Source organism: Mixophyes fleayi, chromosome 8 (genome assembly GCF_038048845.1).
Source record: "Mixophyes fleayi isolate aMixFle1 chromosome 8, aMixFle1.hap1, whole genome shotgun sequence".
NCBI classification, from domain to species: domain Eukaryota; kingdom Metazoa; phylum Chordata; class Amphibia; order Anura; family Limnodynastidae; genus Mixophyes; species Mixophyes fleayi.
In genome coordinates this window covers 107709737-107731291 of record NC_134409.1, presented here as the reverse complement: position 1 = coordinate 107731291, position 21555 = coordinate 107709737, and the positions used below count along the sequence as shown (strand labels likewise).

Here is a 21555-nt window from a genome sequence, read left to right as displayed (position 1 = left end):
CACTGGGTGTGAAAACCAGTGAACTGCAAGTCTGCCGCTTGTTCTGTTATGCTTCCCCCACATCACTCCCATGCTTCACCCTTCTTCTCAACCCCTGCCCTCCCACCTTCCTATCTTCCTCTAATTCTCAACTTACCTTTCCTCCTTCTCATTCACTACTCCCTCTTATCTGCTCTGAAAAATGCATATAAGGGCAATGGTCTGATGAGAAGGTTAAACTTGAGGCGTACATTGTACGGCACTAAATTGAGTACTTGTGAGAGCATGGATGAGTACATAGAGAAAATGCTGTCGATATCCCAGCAATTGGCATCTGTGGGAGCACAGGTGGGCGACGAGGAAGTGGCAATGGCGATGCTGCAGAATTTCGCACCAGAGTATGATTTCCTTGTAATAGCTTTTGAGTCCAATGATACCAAGTTAACAACAGAAAACGTGAGCGCAAAGCTGCTGCAGTTCAAAGAGAGAATTCCTGTTGAGACTGAGAGTACCGCTCTACTCACAGAAGGAGTGAAGTCCAAGAAGCCCAAGTAGAAATGCTTCATATGTCATAAGATGGGACACGAGGCATCTGAATGCAGACTAAAAGATGTGCGCAACAGAAGAAGCGTGAAAAAACGAATGAGTCAGCATTGAATGTAGCAGATCGGTGTAGGAATCGGTGGAAAGGTTTTTACTGCAACAAAAGTTGGGACTATCACAGTTCGCCTGAATATGAAAGGTGAAACCATCATTACAAATATCCAAGACGTCTTATATGTACCCATAGGCAAACAGGGGGGTTTCCTAGTGCCTGGAAACCCTCCTTCCCAGCCGGGGGTACTGTATGCTTGAGGTGGCTGGGACCAGCCACTTTGCAGTTTGTGTGCAGATTGTTTCTGTCTGCACTGTTCACAGCCATCTTTCTCAAACAAGTATTGAAAGCAGCAAGAACAGGTAGGAAAGAGCAGGGCAGTCTGTCAACTGTTCTGACGCACTCAATCAGGACAAAGTCCTGATTGTAGGGACCGTTGGAGGTATGTCTTGCTTCACACGGCTCTGCTCGAAAAGGGAGAGCTGTGTGCCCCTAACCGTAGTGCATGCAGCATTGCCTGTGTATATGATGGGGATAGGAAGAGTTGGAGAGCAGCCAAACACTGTCTAAAATTATAGCCACGTCCAAAGCACGCTTGCCACGCCCACTGGCGGTGTGGCATGGAAACCCCTCACTACAAATCCTGCGTTTGCCCCTGGTACCAGAGTTGGGAACCAACCTTATCACTATAAGCATCCTTGAGAGAAAAGGTTACAAAATCAAATTCGCAGAAGACAAATGTGTGGTCAAAAACCAGAAAAGTACTGTAATTGCAACAGCACCCGGTGTAACCAGCTTTATGTCCTAGACACCAAAGAATGTAATGCAATGGTGGCTTTAGATAACAGAAAATCAATAGAGTTATGGCATAAGCAATTGGGTCATCTGGGATATGGCAACTTCCAGAAGCTCGCTGATGGGATGGTGACAGGCATCACTGTGAGCAGTTCGGAGAGACCGACATGCGAGAGCTGCATTAAGGGTAAGCAAACTCGTTGCCCAAGTCAGCAACTAGAGCTGAAGTACCCCTATCTCTTGTGCATACTGATGTGTGTGGTCCAATGGAGGTGAAACCAGTCAGTGGCTACAGATATTTTCTCACACTCATTGATGACGCAACTAGGATGACACTTGTCTACTTCATAAGAGTGAAGTCGTGGAGAAAATTGCGGAATACAAGAGCCTTGTAGAGACTCAAAAGCGTCTGAAACTAAAAGTCTTGAGTCTTGAGAACAATGGCGGAGAGTACGACAACGGGACTTGCATTATTAAGAAAATATGGCAAACAGCACAAATTAACAATTGCCTACACACCAGAATAAAATGGTGTGAGTGAACGAGCTAACAGTGTCCACTGCAGTCTACCTTAAAAACCGAGCGCCCACAGTAGCTGTTAAAGGTCAAACGCCACTGGAGGCGCGGTCCGGTAAAAAAACCAAGTGTCAACCATCTTTGTGTATTCAACTGTAAGGCATATGCACATATTCCTAAAGAAAAGCGACGTAAGTTAGATATCAAGTCAGTGGAGTGTATCATGCTCGGGTACTGCCAACAGAGTAATGGATACAGACTTTGGGACATTAGCAACAAACGTCTTATCAAATTCAGACATGTGGTGTTTCACGAAAACACGCCACCTAGTGGAGATGGGGAACAACAACCACGAGAAAAGTTTGTGACACTATGTTCAGACAGCAGAAAGCGTAACTGAGACAGCAAATGTAATTGCGCATACCAACCGGAAAACAGAAGTTCTACAATATTCTCCCTAGGAGATATAGTGAGGAGTACGCTAAACTAGCCTTTTGTGAACCGCAAAACATTGAAGAGGCAAAATCAAGTGACAACTGGGAACAATGGAAAACAGCCATTGATACAGAGTTAAAAGCTCTGGATGACAATCATACATGGACTATAGTTGACAGGCCGAGTAACCAAAAAACTATCAGGAACAAGTGAGTCTTTTGTAAGAAAGTGAATGCGACGGTACCATTGCACACTATAAAGCCGCCTTGTTGCCAAGGGCTACACACAAAAGTCCAGGATTGATTACGAAGAGATCTTCTCGCTTGTTGCCAGATACAGCACCCTGAGGTGAGCGATTGGCATCTCCATTATCCATGATTTGTTGTTGTATCATCTTGAATTTGACTCTGCATTCTTGAATGGGGAATTGTTAGAGGAGATTTACATAGAGCCATCTGAACACTACAACGAGGGTGTCTACCAAGAAGGTAAAGTCCTACTCCTGAAGAAGTCACTTTACGGACTTAAGCAAAGTGGTCGATGTTAGTACGTAAAACTTGATGCTGTACTGCTAGACATGGACTTTAATAGGTCAGAGACCGATCATTGCTTGTTTCACAAAACCATAGAGGAAAAGATGTTCTTTGTAGTTGTGTATGTTGATGATCTGTTGCTAGCAGGACAAGAGAGACACATCACTGGTACCAAACACCTGTTGAAACAGAAAATCAAATGAAAAGATCTAGGTCTTGCAAGCAAGCTGTTAGGCAAGAGGATTGTGCAAAATTTGAATGATAGAACTGTTACAATTGATCAACAGACATACATCGAAAATATACTTAGCAAGTATGGGATGTTTGACGCAAAACCATCTAATACACCTCTGGATAAAAGCTTAAAAATGACAAAGGAAATGTCGCCAACAAACCGTGAAGAGATAGAGGATATGAGCAAAATCCCTCACAGAAATGCTGTTGGAAGCTTAATGTTTGCAAGTATTAAGACGCAGCCAGACGTTACATATGATGTGACTCGTGTGAGTCAATCTACAATCAATCTTGAGAAAAGACATTGACCTAAAATCAAAAGAATTCCAACAATAGATGACTTGCATTGTTTATTAACTCTTGATTTCTTGTTACAGGTAAAAGAAACTTTATTGAAAAATGTAATGTTTGAAAGTCAAATTGTTTTTCTTTGTGAGAGGAGACGTTGCTAAGCGAGGGGGAGTGTTAGTATTACGGAGCGCTTTCGCTCCGTCTCCAATTTCAGGTTGCTATGGCAGCCGATTGTTTTCTGGTGGTCTAAGAGGAAACAGGAAGTGGGGCAGGACTCCAATGTCCGATTTGCGCTACTGCGCATGCCCAGACCTCCGATACTGGAAGATTACCAGGGCCCAAGCTGCCTGGGGTGGCCCAGGCCTGGCAATCTAGTATTTTTTGTAAAAAATTAAATTCTACCAGGTCACCAGGGAATTGGAGGTGTGGGTAATGTTAAGGGGGAGGGAGGTAGCGAGCTGTTGTTATCTCCCAGTCCCGGACAGAGTGTGACATCACACACTGTGCAAAGCAGCAAGGAGGAGGAGTTCCTGCTCAACTTAGGTATGTGAGCTGGGCTGGGGTTGTGGGGGAGCTTATGATGTTAGGGGGGGTTAGGATGTGTCTGGGGGGGTTGTAATGTGGCAGTGGCATAATGTTTCTGTGGGTGTGGCGTGATGTGGCTGGTGGGAGGGCATGTTAAAAAGTTATGTTTTATTATAATGTATATCTTATATATTGCATGCTAAAAATTAAGAGACGCTCAAAAACCCTTAAATATATGTGTGTGTGTGTGTGTTTAAGGGTTTTTGAGCGCCTCTTAATTTTTATATAATACATACATTATAATAAAACATAATTTTATATATATAGTAAAGTCCACGGGACACCTTGCAGTGAAGATTCCAACTGTAATTGCCAGCAATGTCCGCGTGCCACTTCACTGGCAAAATCTCCCCCATATTGTTACTTTATGAATAAATTAGTGTGGAGTTATGTCATTTTCTCTCATTATTGAATTTATGTTTAAGGGTTTTTGAGCGCCTCTTAATTTTTATTGTGCGTTTATCTTTGTATGGGGCTGCAGAGCCCCTAGAGGCAGCCATTTCTCTTATACATTTACAATTGTGTTTCATTATCTGACCATTTCCAAACATATAGGTATCTGTGATTATTTTTATCACAAATATTTTGCTTGTTATATAATTATATACTGCGTGATCTGTGCTATGTACTGTGTTCACTAATTATTTTCCATATTTCATGTACCTATACATTTTCCAAACAGGTCCCAACATTCCAGGATCCAGACAAGAATCCAGTACCAGGTTGTGAAAGCTGCAATAGCAGGTAGGTGAGAGCAACACCATTTTAATACACAATGGGGCGACTTCAATTGCAAGTGATGTAGTGCGCGGACATTTCTGACAAAATCTCTGCCGCAAAGTGTCTTACAGACGTTCTAGTGACACTTTGTGGCTAATTGAATTCCCCCCATAATGTCATGAGTAAAGAGGCGCAGGCACAGTCCATGTTGGCCACGCAGCATCACTGTGACCACGCCCCATGCGCGGCGGCGACCATCCCTTCTTCTACTATGTGTGGAGGGGGGAGGGCCCAGAAAGTTGCTGTACCGGGGCCCCAAATTCTTCTTGGCAGCCCTGATGATGCCTCCGGCTCTGCACCAGTAGCTTATGTGCCAAGTTTACATCAGGTATTCTTACACCCAGATATACTTACACCAGACCAGGTCATAAACAAATAAACGATAATAATAATAAGCACAGGAAAAGTTTAACATTTGTTTTGATAGCGAAAAATGCAATTGCTATTAAGTGTGATTAAAATAAAAAAAACATTTATAATAAAGCAGGTATAATCTTCCTTCTCGTGCACTAATGAAAGTAGCAAACATTTATTTCAAAATATGGCCACAAATAATATAATATAGGAATGATCATTGAAGAAAGCAATATCAACTTCAGAAGGGAATTGGCAATCAGCCAATCAGAGGCAACTAGCTAGTCCTGGCAACCGTCACCAGTGTGTATGTTCATCAGCCCTCAGCACCCGCAATTCATACTCCGTGAGGATGATGATGAACACTCGAGTTAGCAAAACGATTCTAATTAGTTTGCAAATGATTTACAGACACATATTGAGGCATTAGTAGTCGCTTGTTTATAGATTAGGATTTCCAGAGCATGTTGTAGATAAGGTTAAAAATAAAAATGTTTTTTTTCCCACTTGGTGGAAAATTGTTCCTACTGTATTAGTTGGGTTATTGAAGGTTAAATCATCAGCAGCTATTTATCTAGCACCACTAATTCCACAGCACTGTACAGAGAACTCACTCACATCAGTCCCTGCCCCATTGGAGCTTACAGTCTAAATTCCCTAACAGAAAGAGACTTAGGTCAATTTAATAGCAGCCAATTAACCTACCAGTATATTTTTTGGTAGTGTGGGAGGAAACCGGAGCAATCCTACGCAAACATGGGGAGAACATACAAATTCCACACAGATAAGGCCATGGTCGGGAATCAAACTCATAACCCCAGTACTGTGAGGCAAAAGTGCTAACCACCAAGCCACCGTGCTGATGCTTCACAGCATTTGTGTTCGTAACATACATAATAAGAGGTTTTTATACATGTTTGCAAGTTGGGCATAAATCTCTGAGGGGTCTATCTATTGTCAAGCGGTCACATCTGCAACTCATCCAGACCTGGGGGTAAATGTATTAACCTCTGGTTTCTTCAACTCCCGCGAGTTCGGCGTCTTCGGTGCTTAAATTTAAAGCGGCGCTGCCTTGTAAAGGGAAACTTCCCTTTACAAGGCAGCGCCGCTTTAAATTTAAGCGCCGAAGACGCCGAACTCGCGGGAGTTGAAGAAATCGGAGGTTAATACATTTACCCCCTGGTTGCATCTTCAACTCAACACATACACTTAACGTTCAACTTTTTCAAGTGAAGCTTAAACTTGTGTTCCACTCTGAAGCAGGCCTTTGATCTTCATTTTTAGGATGAAATGAAACAGTGCAAGGGGGTGCTTGAAAGGAAGTGAGCAGGATGTTGGATTTCTATAGTGTTCTGAATCAGAATTGGGGGGTGTGACCGGGTCCCCGAGTGCCGACTTCCGCACGTGCCCCTGGCAGACAGGGTGGCATAGGTGGTCCTCCATCCTGTCATGGGGAGGGGGCGGGGATGCATTTGGTAATATATCACCAGTTTCTAGAAGGAGAGAATTTGTGAGGTAAAATAGATGAATTGTAAGGGGCATATGCAGTTAGCTCCGGCAATTGCGATTACGCGCGGCTTCACAAATCCCATTACTGCAACACCGCCGATATCTGTGCGCATCCCATAGGGTTGCGAAGGGAAATCCTCGATGTTGCATTACCGCATTGTCACTTTACACGCGCAGCCGCGTGTAATCGTGATCACCAAACCTAAGTGAATATGACCCTAAGACTTTAAAGGTTAGTTTGTTGTGAAAGGTTAAGTGCATTACAGCTAAAGAGCAAAGTTCATGAGTGTTAATCAGAAGTAAGTTTCCTTTTAAGTGAATGGCTGTTAGCTGGCATATTCAATTACTTATTCACCATAGTGTATTTCTAGAAGTGGAATGAAATCTACTCCATCTGTAAAATTAAAAAAACCTGCCATCCCTGTTTGTTGCCCAAAATCCTTCTATTCTTTTAAATAAAACATTATTTTATACCCTCCATCAAGCTGGGACAAAACGATACACACACCACTTACTTTTTATTTGTTTAAATTAAGTTTCATTGGAGAAGCAATAAAATACATAAACAATCTTATTAAAAAACAAAACAGTAACATGTCTTCAGGTCATTTTTAAATAATGTTTATAATAGTGAATAAAAAGGGACAAAAAGGAGAAAATAAGGATATAATCTGGGGAAAGGGGTGGGAAGGTGTGAAGAACATATTTCAGCCTGCTAAGGTGAGTAGTAAATGAAATCCGTATTCCCCTCCTAATTGTTGTCACTGCACCCTGATCTTCTTGAGTCTTCTTCAGTTGCAGCCCCAACGGCACATGCTATCACACATGACAGGTGGCTACTTATGATCACTGACGTTGGCCACTACTTACAAGCAAATGGTGCACTTTTGTCACATGAACTCACATAGGAATGCTCTTGAGCTACTCTGCAATCGCTGCCCCTTAAACTGCTAAAAATCATTCCAGATAATCACTTCACATGACGTGCACCATCTGGAGGTTCCTGTCAAGTGGTCGGAACAGGATGTATGATGATGCTAGTTGCACCATAATGCCCCTGCTGGAGTTTGTGTGGTCCCCCCTAACATGGGTGTTGCCTGGACATTCCAGGAGAGAAGGCAACTAAACATTATTGAAAATAAAATGTCTAGTAATCAAATATTTTAAACATGCTTTGGGTATAGCAAATAGCAATAGGAAAGCATAAGGTAAATGTAATTTTTTATAGGGATTTTTCACATTCATATTACTTTAATTCATTGTCCTGTTGATCCTGCAATCAATATGTTAATTTTTCTTTGTAAAGTCACAATGTTTTTCAATAAGCTCAACTGATAAAGTGATGTATTCAATAAAAATTGCTGCAGGTCATGTATACGCTAATAAATTAACTCATCTGAAAGTATGGACCAATTTCTGTCAAGTAGAACATTCTGAGCAATTGTATATCAATAGCTAACACCTAAAAATATTCTGTTTCTATATGTTTTATAGGCCTCACACAACAAAACTGTATCAAGACATCCCTTCAACTTGTTGGCCAATTGTGTATTCTAAAGATTACAACATCACGTTTATCGGACTTGAGAAACTCCATCCATTTGACTCTGGGAAATGGGGAAAAGTTATAAACTTTCTCAGAGGTAATTTCAGGTTCTAGAATATTCTATGGGTTATTTTCCTGATGATGTTTATACCATGAAACATTTAAGTATTATATAAGATAATATAAATAAAAATGTGCTACGTCAACTACAGTTGTCATCATCATCGTTAACATTTATTTATATAGTGCAAGCAGATTCCGTAGTGCTTTACATTTGGGAGCAAACAGTAATAAAACAATACTGGGTAATACATACATAAAGGTAAGAGGGCCCTGCTCGCAAGTTATAATCTATGGGATAGTGGCTTTATACACAAGGGTAAGTGCTACATCATATTGCATATTTGTCCAGCTAGAATGCAAAGGTTCAAAAGTATTTAGTGGGCTGTATGTCCAGTCACACAACTATGTCAGGGGGTTGAGCGCCATTTCAGGTAATTCATATCCGCACATATCTAAGATGACCACTTACGATTTGCGAGGTCTGATGAGGAGTTAGGAAAGGGGCAGACTAACATAGCCCATGTCAGGAGCAAACGCAGGATTTCTATAAGGGGGGGGTTCCCAAGGCTTGCATTGGGAAGCCTATTTAACAATACCGCCGCAATATCTGTTCTCCTGCTCTTTGATACATTGTAACAGTCAGCGTGCTCTTGCTCCAAGATCAAGGAACAGTTGCTTATTGACTATATACACTTCTGAAGTGGTGATTCAAGCATAGGTGTGTTTCTGGGGAACTGGAAACCCCTCTAGGAGCTCGCGTGCATGTACTGTAAGTGCGTGTTAACACAGATGCCGCCAAAAATCCTGCCTTTATCATAAGTACGTTTGTTTTCACGGCATAGTGTTTGAATAAAAAATTACACGTATGCGACTCCGTAGCTACCGCAGAACAACTGTATGAATTTAAGATTTATTTTCAAAACGCATTGTATGTTGTATACAATGTACTCATTGAAGAGTTCAATATTTAGTTAATGTAAAATAATGTATGAAAATAAAAAATAAAATATGGATAATATTTGAAACTTTTTTTTAACATATTGTTAGCAATTGTTATAAAAAAAATTGTTATTTTATTTTTTGATTAAATAAAAGTTGTGTGCATTCTGATGTGCAATTTTCATAGATACGCATATGTGTATACTTCATTTTGTTGTGAGCGTCTATGTATAGCAAGTTTATACAGAGCGTATTAACACCCATATCCAAATTGTAACATATTTTAAGATATGTTTAGATTTGAATATGGGCGGGACTACGCACAAGTTACATGCTCTTTTTAGACATCTCAATTATGGCCAAGTTGCGTTCCGACTTGAATCAGGCCCTTATTGTGTCCATCTAGCCAATTAATAGTAAATATTTCATTTTCCACTTATAGAAGAGAAATTAATTACAGATGATACCATTGTAGCTGCAAAGGAGGCGACCGAGGAAGATCTACTGGTTGTACATACTAGACGCTACTTAAACAAATTGAAGGTAACATGTTTTTATAGCAAAAAATCCACTTGGTTTCTGAAGTGTATGAGCTCTTCTTATAGTTTCTGTTAATGCAATGTTTCTGTAAGGCAAATATCTACTACATGGACAGTGTATAAAAACCAACTTAGTCCTTCAGCAGCCAGATACTCATCGGTCATGTTGATACACACACCTTTACTAAAAAAAACTAATCTAATAAAAGTCATCACTACAATGTAATAAAAGTCACTACTGCCGTGACTGGCTGTATAATCTACAAGCCAAAGCCTAGAACCACGCTTCAAGTACTAAAAAAATACTATGTAAAATTAATGTAAAGCATTCCCCACTGTAAAAGATATGGATATTAGAAGTCACTGTGACCATATTAAAGCATGAGGTTGTAGGTCGAGGGCTTTTACACAAGTCACAGAAATCCAAGGTGACTTCTAATAATGGGGTAAATATGGGGTACTGATATTTCCTGATCACTTTAGCTGTAGTTCCCTTAGTCCTCAGCATTTTCTTTTCAGGAACATTTTGTCCGCCTCTCTGAGCAATCTTAGATTAGTGCAGCATACTTGCTCAGCAAATCTAACATACATCTAACATGCCAAGACATCCCTTGGCTAGGGTCACTTTCTCAATAAGCCCTGTGAAAATCTAACATAAACATAATTTAGAACATGGCCATGCAATACTTTTCATTTTGCACAAGTGCACTTATTGGTCCACCTCCTGTATTGACCCATATAAATGCTCTCAATGGCCGTATGTGGGTCCTGTTGTAACAGAGCAAACTGGAGAGTAAAATTATCACTTCATAGTCCAGCCTACTGCCAATGTAGAACCTCCCATCTTATTGACTAAAACTTGAAAGGGGTCAAAAGTGAACAGTCTTATTACAGGGAATGGGGGGGGGGTACAGTATAGAGAAATACTAGACAAATTATACTTGTTTGCTTTAGAAGTGACAACAGCAGTATGTATAAATATGATCAAGGTCAATGCAAAAATTTTTCTAATGAGTTTTTCATACATAAGACTGTACAGGTGACAAGAAGTGCAGGTGAAAAGAAGTCAGCACCTTCCTTTTTAAGAAGGACCATTTCACTGTCAGCACAGAAAATGGTTCCTAAGTAAAAGGATAATCAGGTTAAGTAGTGCTTTACCTAGGAAATGGTGAAGCATTGAATACCTTTTTAACTAGAAATCGTTTCTCCAGCTATGATTATTTTAGTGCATTATTACAATAGTTGATCCAGGGAATTAGATCATATCCCATCTAAGCAGCCAAGGAAGGAATTTTTACCCCACAGTGAAGATAAATTGGCAGCTGCCTTGCTGTAGTTTTGTTTTACATTTCTCTAGATCAGCCTAACTAGTCCATATAAGACTAGTTTGAACTTGATGGAATATGTAAATCTTTAATAACTGTTTTGAATAGGAGGACTTCCAAACTGCCCCACCATGACAGACCTTATGATTTTAATAGGAGTACTTTAATTAGGAGGAATTCTAATGCTCTGGACTTTTTCTACAGGCATCTAATTTAAAGGAGATACTTAAACTGTATTGAAACTTGAATGATGTTGTCTTTGAATCTTTAACTAAGACACAGCAACAGCAGAGTATAGCAGGCAATTAAATCAGCATGAAGTCAGCATATAAGTTTTTTGATAGAACACAAATAAAGGCAATTTACAAGCTTCTTCTACATTCTAAAAAAAATTGTGAGGAGTGATATGTTTGGTTAAGCTGCTATCACTAAAACAAATGTATAGTCTTAAGTAACTATCTATTAAATGTATATCTTCATGTGTTTATGTTTATCTCTGCAGATCAATGGACTTTATGTTTCCATTGCATAACCATCTTCTAAAACTCCACAGGATGTGTCCCACCACAGATTTTTCACAAACACTTAAGACCTGTCTTAGACATGCTGCTTATTCAAGCAAAAGTAGGATTAATTATAAAAATGGAGTATAAATGGTGTATTCAAAAGCCATCCTCTGTCATTGTTGTCGGAAATGGTGCTGGAGCCACTTTCACTGACAATAGTTTTGAAGGACTCCACTGTTACTCTTGTTCTAGTACTTACATTAAAAGGGCTGGATTCTCTCATCACAATGAAATTATTTAATGCTTTCAGCCAGTCTGTCAAATCCACATCATGGGACCTCTATTGACCAATTATGCACTGCTGCACCTGAGCTAACCAGCCAATTGCTATTCAGCCAGGGATATCACACCCTTTAAGATTATGGTAGTAATCCATAGAGAGACTTCTAGCTGTCTGCTGCCATTTGTGGGGTGAAGGGAGTGACCATAGGGGCATAACTATTTTTATAATCGCAAATGAATAGGCTTATCACATGTCCTTCTAAATTTGCCCGCCAAAGTTGAGTACATTTTACATTGTGTGACACCCTGTATCTACCCATGAATAGAGCCAAACATACCAGTGCACTTAGGGGACCTCAGTTTTTATAGAATAAAAATAGCTTCTTTCATGTTTCGCCATATGATGTGGGAGAGAGAGCTCTGGTGGGCGCTTGTAGCATGTTCTTTGTATCTCTGACAACTAATCCAAATTCTTGACACAAAAATTAATTTATGGTTTATTCTGCAAACTGCCCTGTAGTGCTTAACAAAATCATTTTAATTTTCCTGACCCATATCACCTGTATGAAGCCATGTACTTTACTAATCTTTTTATGGATACAGATCCCTATCTCAGTGCTCCAACTACAGGATTAAACTCACTACAAGCAGTAATGTCCAATTGAAAATTGTTGGCAGCTCCATATATTCCACAATCCACTGTGGACAACTCTAAAAACAGATAAAATGTAGGAGACAGGAGCTCATATTGTACTATATTAGACACCATTAACCACGAGCTAATGATAAGCAGTGTACAGATATGCTTATCTGTAAGTGACTTCTTTAAAACCAATCTTTCTTCGCTGTATCAAGTATAGCAGGATGATGGTATCTTGCACTATAAACAAACACAGTCTGAAATTTGGCCACACATGTGTAAAATCTAACAAACAAACAAAATTTATTCTGAAATGCCAATTAAAAACCCTTGCAATGGATAAAAATATCAAAGACTTATCTGTGCAGGAGTCGGCTCTGGGTCCAATTGTGAGATCTCGTAATGTCTGGATAATATTGATTATCTGGACATTAATGATTCAACAAAGAAAGTTCAGCTTTAAAGACGTCACCTACAGTTAAGCATAATATCTTTGTAAAAATGTACACTGCTTTTTATCAAATCATAATTAATGGTGTGTAATATACTACACTGAGGGGCGTATTCAATTGTTCCTCCGGCCGCCGGAAAAACGAGCGCTCTAAAACTCTATTACCGTTAATACGGTAATTACCCGCTGAATTTCATCTCGCAGCTCCCTGAGCTGTGAGATGAAATTCAGCGAGTAAACTACCGTATTAACGGTTTTTACGCGCAATATTACTGTATAAACGGTAATAGTTTTAACGCGCTCGTTTTTCCGGCGGCCAGAGGAACAATTGAATACTCCCCTATGAGTACCCTTCTCTTACATTTTATCTGTTTGCTATTCCTTTGTTTGGGATAAATAGTCATTACTTAAATACATAATAATAATCTCTTATGTCTGACAACTTTTTTTCTCCAATGTTTTCTGTTTCTTCATAATACTCATCATCATCAACATTTATTTATATAGCGGCAGGAAATTCCATAGCGCTTTACAAATCGGAACAAACATTAATAAAACAATACTGGGTAATACATACAGACAGAGAAGTAAGAGAACCCTGCTCGCAAGCTTACAATCTATGGGACAATGGGAGTTTGAAACACAAGGGCATGTGCTAATACTTAAGTTATTCTGTCATCTCGGCATTTAAAGTGAGGTGCTTCTATATTATTCAATTTCACTAATTATCTTTGTCACGGAACGTGCTGTAATGGTTCAGAACAATGTTTGTCTTCTAGTGGTCATTTGTGGTTGCCACAATAACAGAGATCCCACCACTCTTCCTGCTCCCCAACTTCCTAGTACAAAGGAGAGTTTTAAAGCCCCTGAGGACACAGACAGGAGGCACCATAATGGTAAGATATCCTGTAAATGCCTTTATAGAGTTGTTCGATGTATGGTCTGCTGAATTGCTAGGATCTATTTATAATCTTCATGAGAACAATTGGAAGAAATTTGCTAAGAGATCTTGGTGGCTCAATATCTGGTTTATAATAGTTGTTTTGAACTTTGAAGTCTACCTTTATAAAATGTCAAATGTTGTTAATCACAAAAAGAGATATGCTCCATTTTTTTGATTTGCAGGCAAGTTTTTTAAGACGTGAGTTCTTATTGTTTTTGCTCCATAAAGTCTGTGTGCAATTCTGGCCACACAGGATGTAATCCAATTTGATTTTTCCACTGTATTTCAGTTGGTTCTGGTAGTAATTTGGCCACATATGTGGTGGGCCAAATTGTGCAGATATAATTTGATTGCAGTGATCAAATTGGATCTGAATGCAGTCAAAATGCACATGCTACCCTACTATATAAAGCATCCTTAGTCGCGTTCTTCATACCCTGTTTATTTCTTTATTATAAAGTGTCTTGTGCTCTATATATTTAGCAAATAAAACAAGGAAAAATTAGGCTCTTCTGTGACCCCCATGAGAAAGCATTTACTGTAGCACGTTCTGATCTCTCTATGCTCCATGGAGAGGTATGGAGTAATCCAGCCTGGGAAATAGCATTGTAAAGCTATCTGCATTGAGAGCACTGCATTACATGGAGGAACTCAGATTTTAATGCTAAATACATAGTTCACAGGGTACTATGTAGTAAACAAATGAAAATAAATTTGTCTATAAGGGTTGGCCAATGGCATCAATTAACTTGACTTTTCGTCCTTCTAGATTTAATTTTGTCCAATCAGATTCTATCATGTTGGATTTAGATTGTTATGGTTGGGCCGCAAATTAACATGTGTGCACTTTTCTTTTAGGCTGGAAAACTGGCTATGGACCGAGGATGGGCGATCAATATTGGTTAAGTATAAGATTTATCTTTTTTTTTCATGACATCTACTTGATGTTCCAGAATTCAAGTTTCAACATGTGTATTTATTATTATTTAATAGTGTTTGTTCACAGGGCACCACAAAGTTCTGCAGGGCTATACATGGCAGTAGTACTTACAAAGTAGAGAGTTCACATAAACAATCTAAAGTTCACAAAAAATTGCACCGCACAAGTCGAACTGAATAAAAGTAGTAATATAAGATGGATTACAAGAATTAAGTCACGTCACAAAAGGCAATTCCAGGGCAATTACAGGGATGGAAAGAGTAGCTGAAAGGGGCAAGGGAGGGGTAGGAAGCAAGTGGCGAAGAGGGTTGAGGAAGGGTACAAGACAAAGGAGGGCCCTGCTCATGACAGCTTACAAACTAGAGGGGAGGGATTGGAGTGGGAGAATAAGGAGGTGACATGTAGAGGGAGAGGAGGAGGATGGTAGGAGGGGGTTAGGCAATGGTCTAGCAGGCTATGGTGAACAGGTGAGTTGTGGGGTTACGTTTAAAACATTGGAGGCTGGGGGATTGTCTGATAAAGTGAGAGCCCATGTTCAAGAGAAGAGGCAGCGTGAGAAAAGACTTGGAGGCTGGAGCGAGAAGTGGTAATCAGAAGGGAGGCTAGGCGACGGTCATTGGCCAAGTGGAGGGAGTGAGGGGCTGTGTGGAGTGAGTTGAGTTTGGAGATGTAGGGGGGAGAGGAGTGGGCAAAAGATTTGTAGTTGAATGTGAAGAGTATTAATTGGATTGTATAGGGGGTGGGGAGCCAGTGGAGGGATTGGCAGAGGGGGGAGGCAGAAGCACAACAACGTTAGAGAAAGTCAATCTTGCTGTAGTGTTGAGGAGAGAATCAGGTGAGGGGGAGGCCAGAATGGAGAAGGTAGCAATAGTGTAATGTGTTTTTATAAGAGCTTTACGGATTATTTTCAGATCAAAGTATTCAGTTGTGCATGATGTGCCAGCCAACATTGCAGCTGCACACATTTCCAGGTACTACGGTAACCCAACATTGCGGATTTCCATGCGCATCTCTATGGAGTGAGAGGAGAAATCCACGGTGTTACATCGCCTTCTAGTGCCCCTGTGACCGTTCCAGAGGCATTCCGCTGACAGCTGAATTCCCTTAGGATTCAATCAGAAAAAACATTTTACCCCTATTTAATATTTCAGTCTCTTCTTGTAGCCTTTGTTGCACCTTTTATGGTTTAGTGGATATTTTGCACCTCCGTATATACAATGCTGTTCAATTAGCCCTTGTGCCAAAAATGTTTATGGACAATCGATTATAGAAAAACATATGTATCTATATAAAAATAAGATACAAATGACCATATTGTGAAATAGAAAAGCCCACCTGTTAACTCGGTGTTTAAGGCAATCAGTGAGGGAAATACGGAGTTGTATTGCATTGTATTGTTTGTGTGTGTACAGGGAAACTGTCCATCTTGTTTGAGTTATATTAACCTTGTATTTTTTATTTTTTTTTACAAGGTGGTGGCTTCCATCATTGTTCCAGTGATAAAGGAGGAGGATTCTGTGCATATGCTGACATAACATTAGCTATAAAGGTACAATTAAAGGGAAATTATACAAAACCCATAACTCCCAACGTTTTAGTAAGTGGCATCGGTATAGAGGACATGGTGATGTCATGGTATGGGCCTGGTCACATCACAATAAAGTCACGCCCCCAGTGGGCTGCTCAACGCTGTGAAGCACTAGGCTGTCTTTTAGAAACCTCCCTTCCCCTCCAAACACTGCAGCACGCACCAGAGCAGGTGTGTAGCACTCGTTCACCGCCGTGCAGGGCCCTTGTGAGCGGAACAAAACTCCCAACGTTCCCACCCACAACACAAACATGTCCCTGGGTGGGACAGCGGAATAGAGCCCTAAAATCGAGACTGTCTCGATTAAATCAGTACAGTGGAGGTATGCTAAAACATTATTTATTTAAATAAATATATAATCTGTAAAGTTATTGTTGCTGAAAGAAACCAAAGTGACCACATACCTGAGAGAATCATCTATCACAGATTAATAGGTGCAGCCAATCAAGTGTCTCTCGTGAACATATGGTCACAGGCCACTTTTTATTTGGCGTGTAGGGATTTTTATTTTTATTTCAGTCAAACAACCAGTATGGAAGCTCCCAATTGTGATAGAAGTATACATATGCATATAAATAATAGATAAACACAGTGATCTGTGCTAAATAATTGTGGAAAAATAAAGAAGTAAGATATTTTATATATTATTTATCTTCCTTTATAGTTCTTATTTGATCATGTTGACAGTGTATCCAAGGCAACGATAATAGACCTGGATGCCCATCAGGTACTGAACTATTTCTGTATATACATGTCATATAGGTCTCAAGGTTATAAAAAGTTAGACTATAACATCAAAAAGTGTATTTGCTTTTTTGTGCCTATTATAAGGGAATGTATATGCCAGACATAGGTTAACGCAATACTTCTTACCTGCCATGGTAAAATGTAGGGATTTGTGTTTAACACCTCATTCTCCACGTCCCCCAGTATTGTAAGAGGATTGTCACACTTGAATAATATTGACAGGTGGGCTCTGGATGGAGGTAAAAGGATTGTTGGGAAGGAGGGGCAAACAATAGCAGCTCTACTGAATGGTGAGATCTGCAAGCAGACTTACTTGCACCATAATAGAAAATAGGTAAAGATAATATTTTTATATATTACATTAGACAAATACAAAGAGAAAATAGAAATATACAGTTAGAGTGCCTAAAATGGTATATTCTGATGCAGGTAATAGTGCTGTGTTTGCAGGTATATTGTATCACTGTTTATTGTGACATGTTGGTGTGTCAGGAGACCAAATTAAGTGTTGCATATATCACACAGCTTGGTGCACTGTGCAGTCATAGCACTCATCCTGCACCATCTTCAACGTCGATGAACTTCAGCAGCCAATCAGAGTTCACTTTAGAAGGAGCAGCCTGCTCTATTTACCAAAGACAGTGCATAGCACACCTGGATTAATGCAGCACATAGGGCTGTACACAGGGTTCATCCTGAGCTATATATGTGGTACATGGTTTATTGCAGGAATTTCCAAAGTTTATATATTTTTTCCATTAGGGTAATGGACATGCAAGAGATTTCATGGATGATAAGAGGGTCTACATTATGGATGTGTACAATCGTCATATTTACCCTGGAGATACTTTTGCAAAGGGTACGTAATACAAATTATATAGCAAAGCCCATGTAAAGAGTTTAGTGTCCAGTGAATTAAACTTTGTTTTAATGTCATAATAGAAGTGCTTTGAAGAGACTGTGTTGCCACTAACAATCCAATCACATAGTATATTATGAAAATATGTACTTGCTAACTATAGTTATAGGAATGAGACACCCCAGAAGAGAATATATACAATTATTATTGTTTATTATTAAAGAACCACCATATTCTGCAGTCCTGCAGGTAATAGACTCTGTCAATAAAAGGTGGTGTTGACATGCATGAAGTGTCTGGAAACACCCAAAACATGTCCAGGAACCAAGAGTTTATTCAGGGTCACAGAGAGCAATAAATGGAGAATGCTTGACAGTAGTGGAGGGGCCCCAGAGCCTCAACAGGATGCCCTAGTAAACAGGTTTGTCACTGAACTTTAAGTGTCTGCCTGCCAGTTCTTTACTAACCCACTATTACATATTGGTCACCAAAAATTCTGATAATATTGTTAGCCCTTATTTCTTAAACACAATATTGATGTTACGCTAGTAATGTCACGTGTGTAGAAATAGGGGTTGACCTCAAAAACTAGAAAAATCCAGCAGAGGTACTCAGAGATAGACTATAAGGTTCTATTGATCCTCACTGTGTCCGGGTATTCTTTTTCTAGTTGTTCATATGTATACCAAGAGTATGTTTCGTTATTTCTGTTTGTACTGGAATGACAAACTGAAATGTACCTTCTAATCATATATCATATCTTGTACATTTTGAATGAAACAGAAGACATAGTAAATTGAGATCTTTCTTTTGGTGTAATCTTTCTGCTTTTATGAGCCTTTTTTATTTGTTTTTGTTATGTAAGCTCTTAATTGACTGATGTTGATCAATTGGTCAAAAAACTATGTAGTACTGATGTACTAAGAAAGTAAATACTTTTGTGGGTTTTAAACGTTTTGCAAAGCAGATTTGCAAAATACCATGAACTGATATTGTGTACGATGTCCATACAATCAGTAAATAGTTACTAATAATAAATGTACTTTATACACTATCTAGGAGCAATAAAACGGAGGATTGAACTAGACTGGGGGACTGAAGACAAAGAATATCTGGAAAAAGTGGAAACACATGTGAATGGGGCACTCAATGAGGTGACTCCAGATGTGATAGTCTATAATGCAGGTACAGATATATTGGATGGTGATCCACTTGGAGGTCTGTCCATTTCTCCTGAAGTAAGTAATATACATTGTGCTATATCTGCTATAGACTACATGTAAATGTTAAAAGATTAATAAATAACATGATGTAAATAGCACAAATGAGCTGTAAACTATATGAACCCATTTGCTTTCATTAACTATGGTGTGCCGCCTTGGGCACTTTGTACCATATTGTCCCTTCGTTGTACTAAGTCGGTCAAAATGATTATTTTACCCCTAAATCTGATTGCATGATGATTGCATCTGCAGGTGTGTGTGGTCATTGGCTGACAATACTACATGGTGCAGTTTGACCCAAAATGGCTACAGATCCAATCATTTTGCTTTAGTCACACACAGACAGGATCTGTCTGTGTGTGACCAGCATTAATAGTATTTTCACTAGGCTAATCAAAGCTAAATTTTCATTGGTTACTATGGGTTACAGAACTCGTTTGCAGTTTGCATAATATAAATACTAGTAAAATATATCATGTATGAATATAGTTGTTTTCACTTGATCAAGATAACTGATAGACTTTGCCATAGCATGTCTAGGGTTATTATTATTACTACTTTATTTATATTCCACCAATCTATTACACAACACTTTGCAATCAGTTCATTTTATTCACACACATCTGTATTTTTCCCTGCCACAGAGGAGCATTCAGTCTAATTTTCCTACCACAGGCACACAAACATACTCACGCCATGACCAATTTAGTCGGAAGCCATTTAACTTTAACCACTCATAGGAAATCTATGCAAACAAATGGTGAATGTACACACTTTACACATATAGCCTCATGGTCAGATTTGAACCAAGAATGAGGCTGCAAGTCCTAGTCAGCCACTGTGCGACCAGGAAAATCAAGGGTCTTATTTTTAGTTTTATGGTTCTTTAATCTCTCATAATGCATATTGTAATAGAAAAATACTGACTTGAGTAGTATATCAGCAAAAAGGCTTAATTTTGTAAAAAGTTAAAATACATTTCCAATAGATCGGACTCTGCAGTAGTCAATATGCTTTAAGCCTGATACCCTGTTGTTAGTTTGTACTGAGCATTTCCTCCTTATATTGTGTTTTTATGATTAGGGAATTATAAAGAGAGATGAGATTGTGTTCAAAATTGCTAGAAGCCGCTCAATCCCTATCCTGATGGTCACCTCTGGCGGATACCAAAAGAGAACAGCGCGAATAATTGCAGATTCCATCCTCAATCTGCACAACCTCGGCTTTATTGATAAAACTTTGTAGGAGTCACATGAACCTGGTATATCAGCTTTGATTTAAAAGCCGGACTGACATTTAATCTAACTGAATGTGGCTATCATTTACTCTCTATTTTTGTTTTAAAAAATGTAATATGATATCTAAAATACTATGTATTTATGTGGGCGAAAAAAAATGAAAAGTGAAGCAGAAAATGCTGGAGCACTTTGATTTTTATTAATTCTTACCAGAGTCATTGGTCTTGGTAATAAATATATAAATGCATTTAATTGCAGTTGAACGGGAAAGGTGATAACGCTATTTAACAATTGTATACAGGGGTTCTAGGAGTAAAAACAATATTCCTAGGGGCCAATTCAATTCAGCCATGTTAGTCTAGGATTAACGCGGCTCTAGTACTATTACCTTTAATGTGGTATTTTTATCCCGGATCTTTGCTCGAGGCCCCGAGAGGTGCAAGCAAAAATCAGCGTTAAAATTACCGTACTAACAGTAATACTGCGTATTTTTACCGTACTAGCAGTAATAGTGTGCAGGCCGCATTATTCTAGAATAACGCAGCCAAATGGAATTGGCCCCCTTGTGCATTGTTTTTCACTTATGAGACAGCAAATACATATTTATGGGCTCCTCTTTGGAGAAACTACTTTTTGTCTGGTAGTTGCCAGTCTATATCTGTGGTAATAGAATAGGGTAATCTCTGAAAGAGCGTCAATAATTATTTTTGTGGCTAGACTACAGCGTGTTTGGGAACCTACTCCTGGAGATTTGAGGTGCACGCTGAGCCAAACGTCATATGTATCATGTCATCACACAGGGAGATAAAGAGTTAGAATGCGCTTGGGAAGGATAATTGATTGCTCTAGTGCTGCGAATCAGAAGCAGTAACCCAAATCAGGTACCAATATTTTTAACTACTCAGCTCTAATGGACAACTAATGGCATCCCTAATAAAGAATATACATACACTACAAGGGTATTTTTAAGCAATAGGACTATACATGGGTTTCAATATTTTATCGTCAATAAATTATTACTGCAAGTATTATTCACTAAAAAAATACACCAATTGACTTATTTGTAATAGTCAAGTGATTTCACTGCTGTGACTTGTAAGTTAATAAATGGTTATTAATA

At 39.2% G+C, this 21555-nt stretch overlaps 1 protein-coding gene across 1 annotated transcript in view; it reads left to right on the top strand.

The window, feature by feature from the left end:
• The window catches only part of HDAC11 (histone deacetylase 11), a 26607-nt gene extending 5052 nt beyond the window's left edge, over positions 1–21555 (top strand). The window contains exons 2-10 of the mRNA XM_075183117.1: positions 8101–8249; positions 9597–9697; positions 13677–13793; positions 14699–14741; positions 16253–16329; positions 17033–17095; positions 17878–17974; positions 19034–19212; positions 20281–21555. Of these exons, the coding sequence (XP_075039218.1) occupies positions 8101–8249; positions 9597–9697; positions 13677–13793; positions 14699–14741; positions 16253–16329; positions 17033–17095; positions 17878–17974; positions 19034–19212; positions 20281–20442 (988 nt within the window). The 3' untranslated portion in view covers positions 20443–21555. The remainder of the gene's footprint in view (positions 1–8100; positions 8250–9596; positions 9698–13676; positions 13794–14698; positions 14742–16252; positions 16330–17032; positions 17096–17877; positions 17975–19033; positions 19213–20280) is intronic.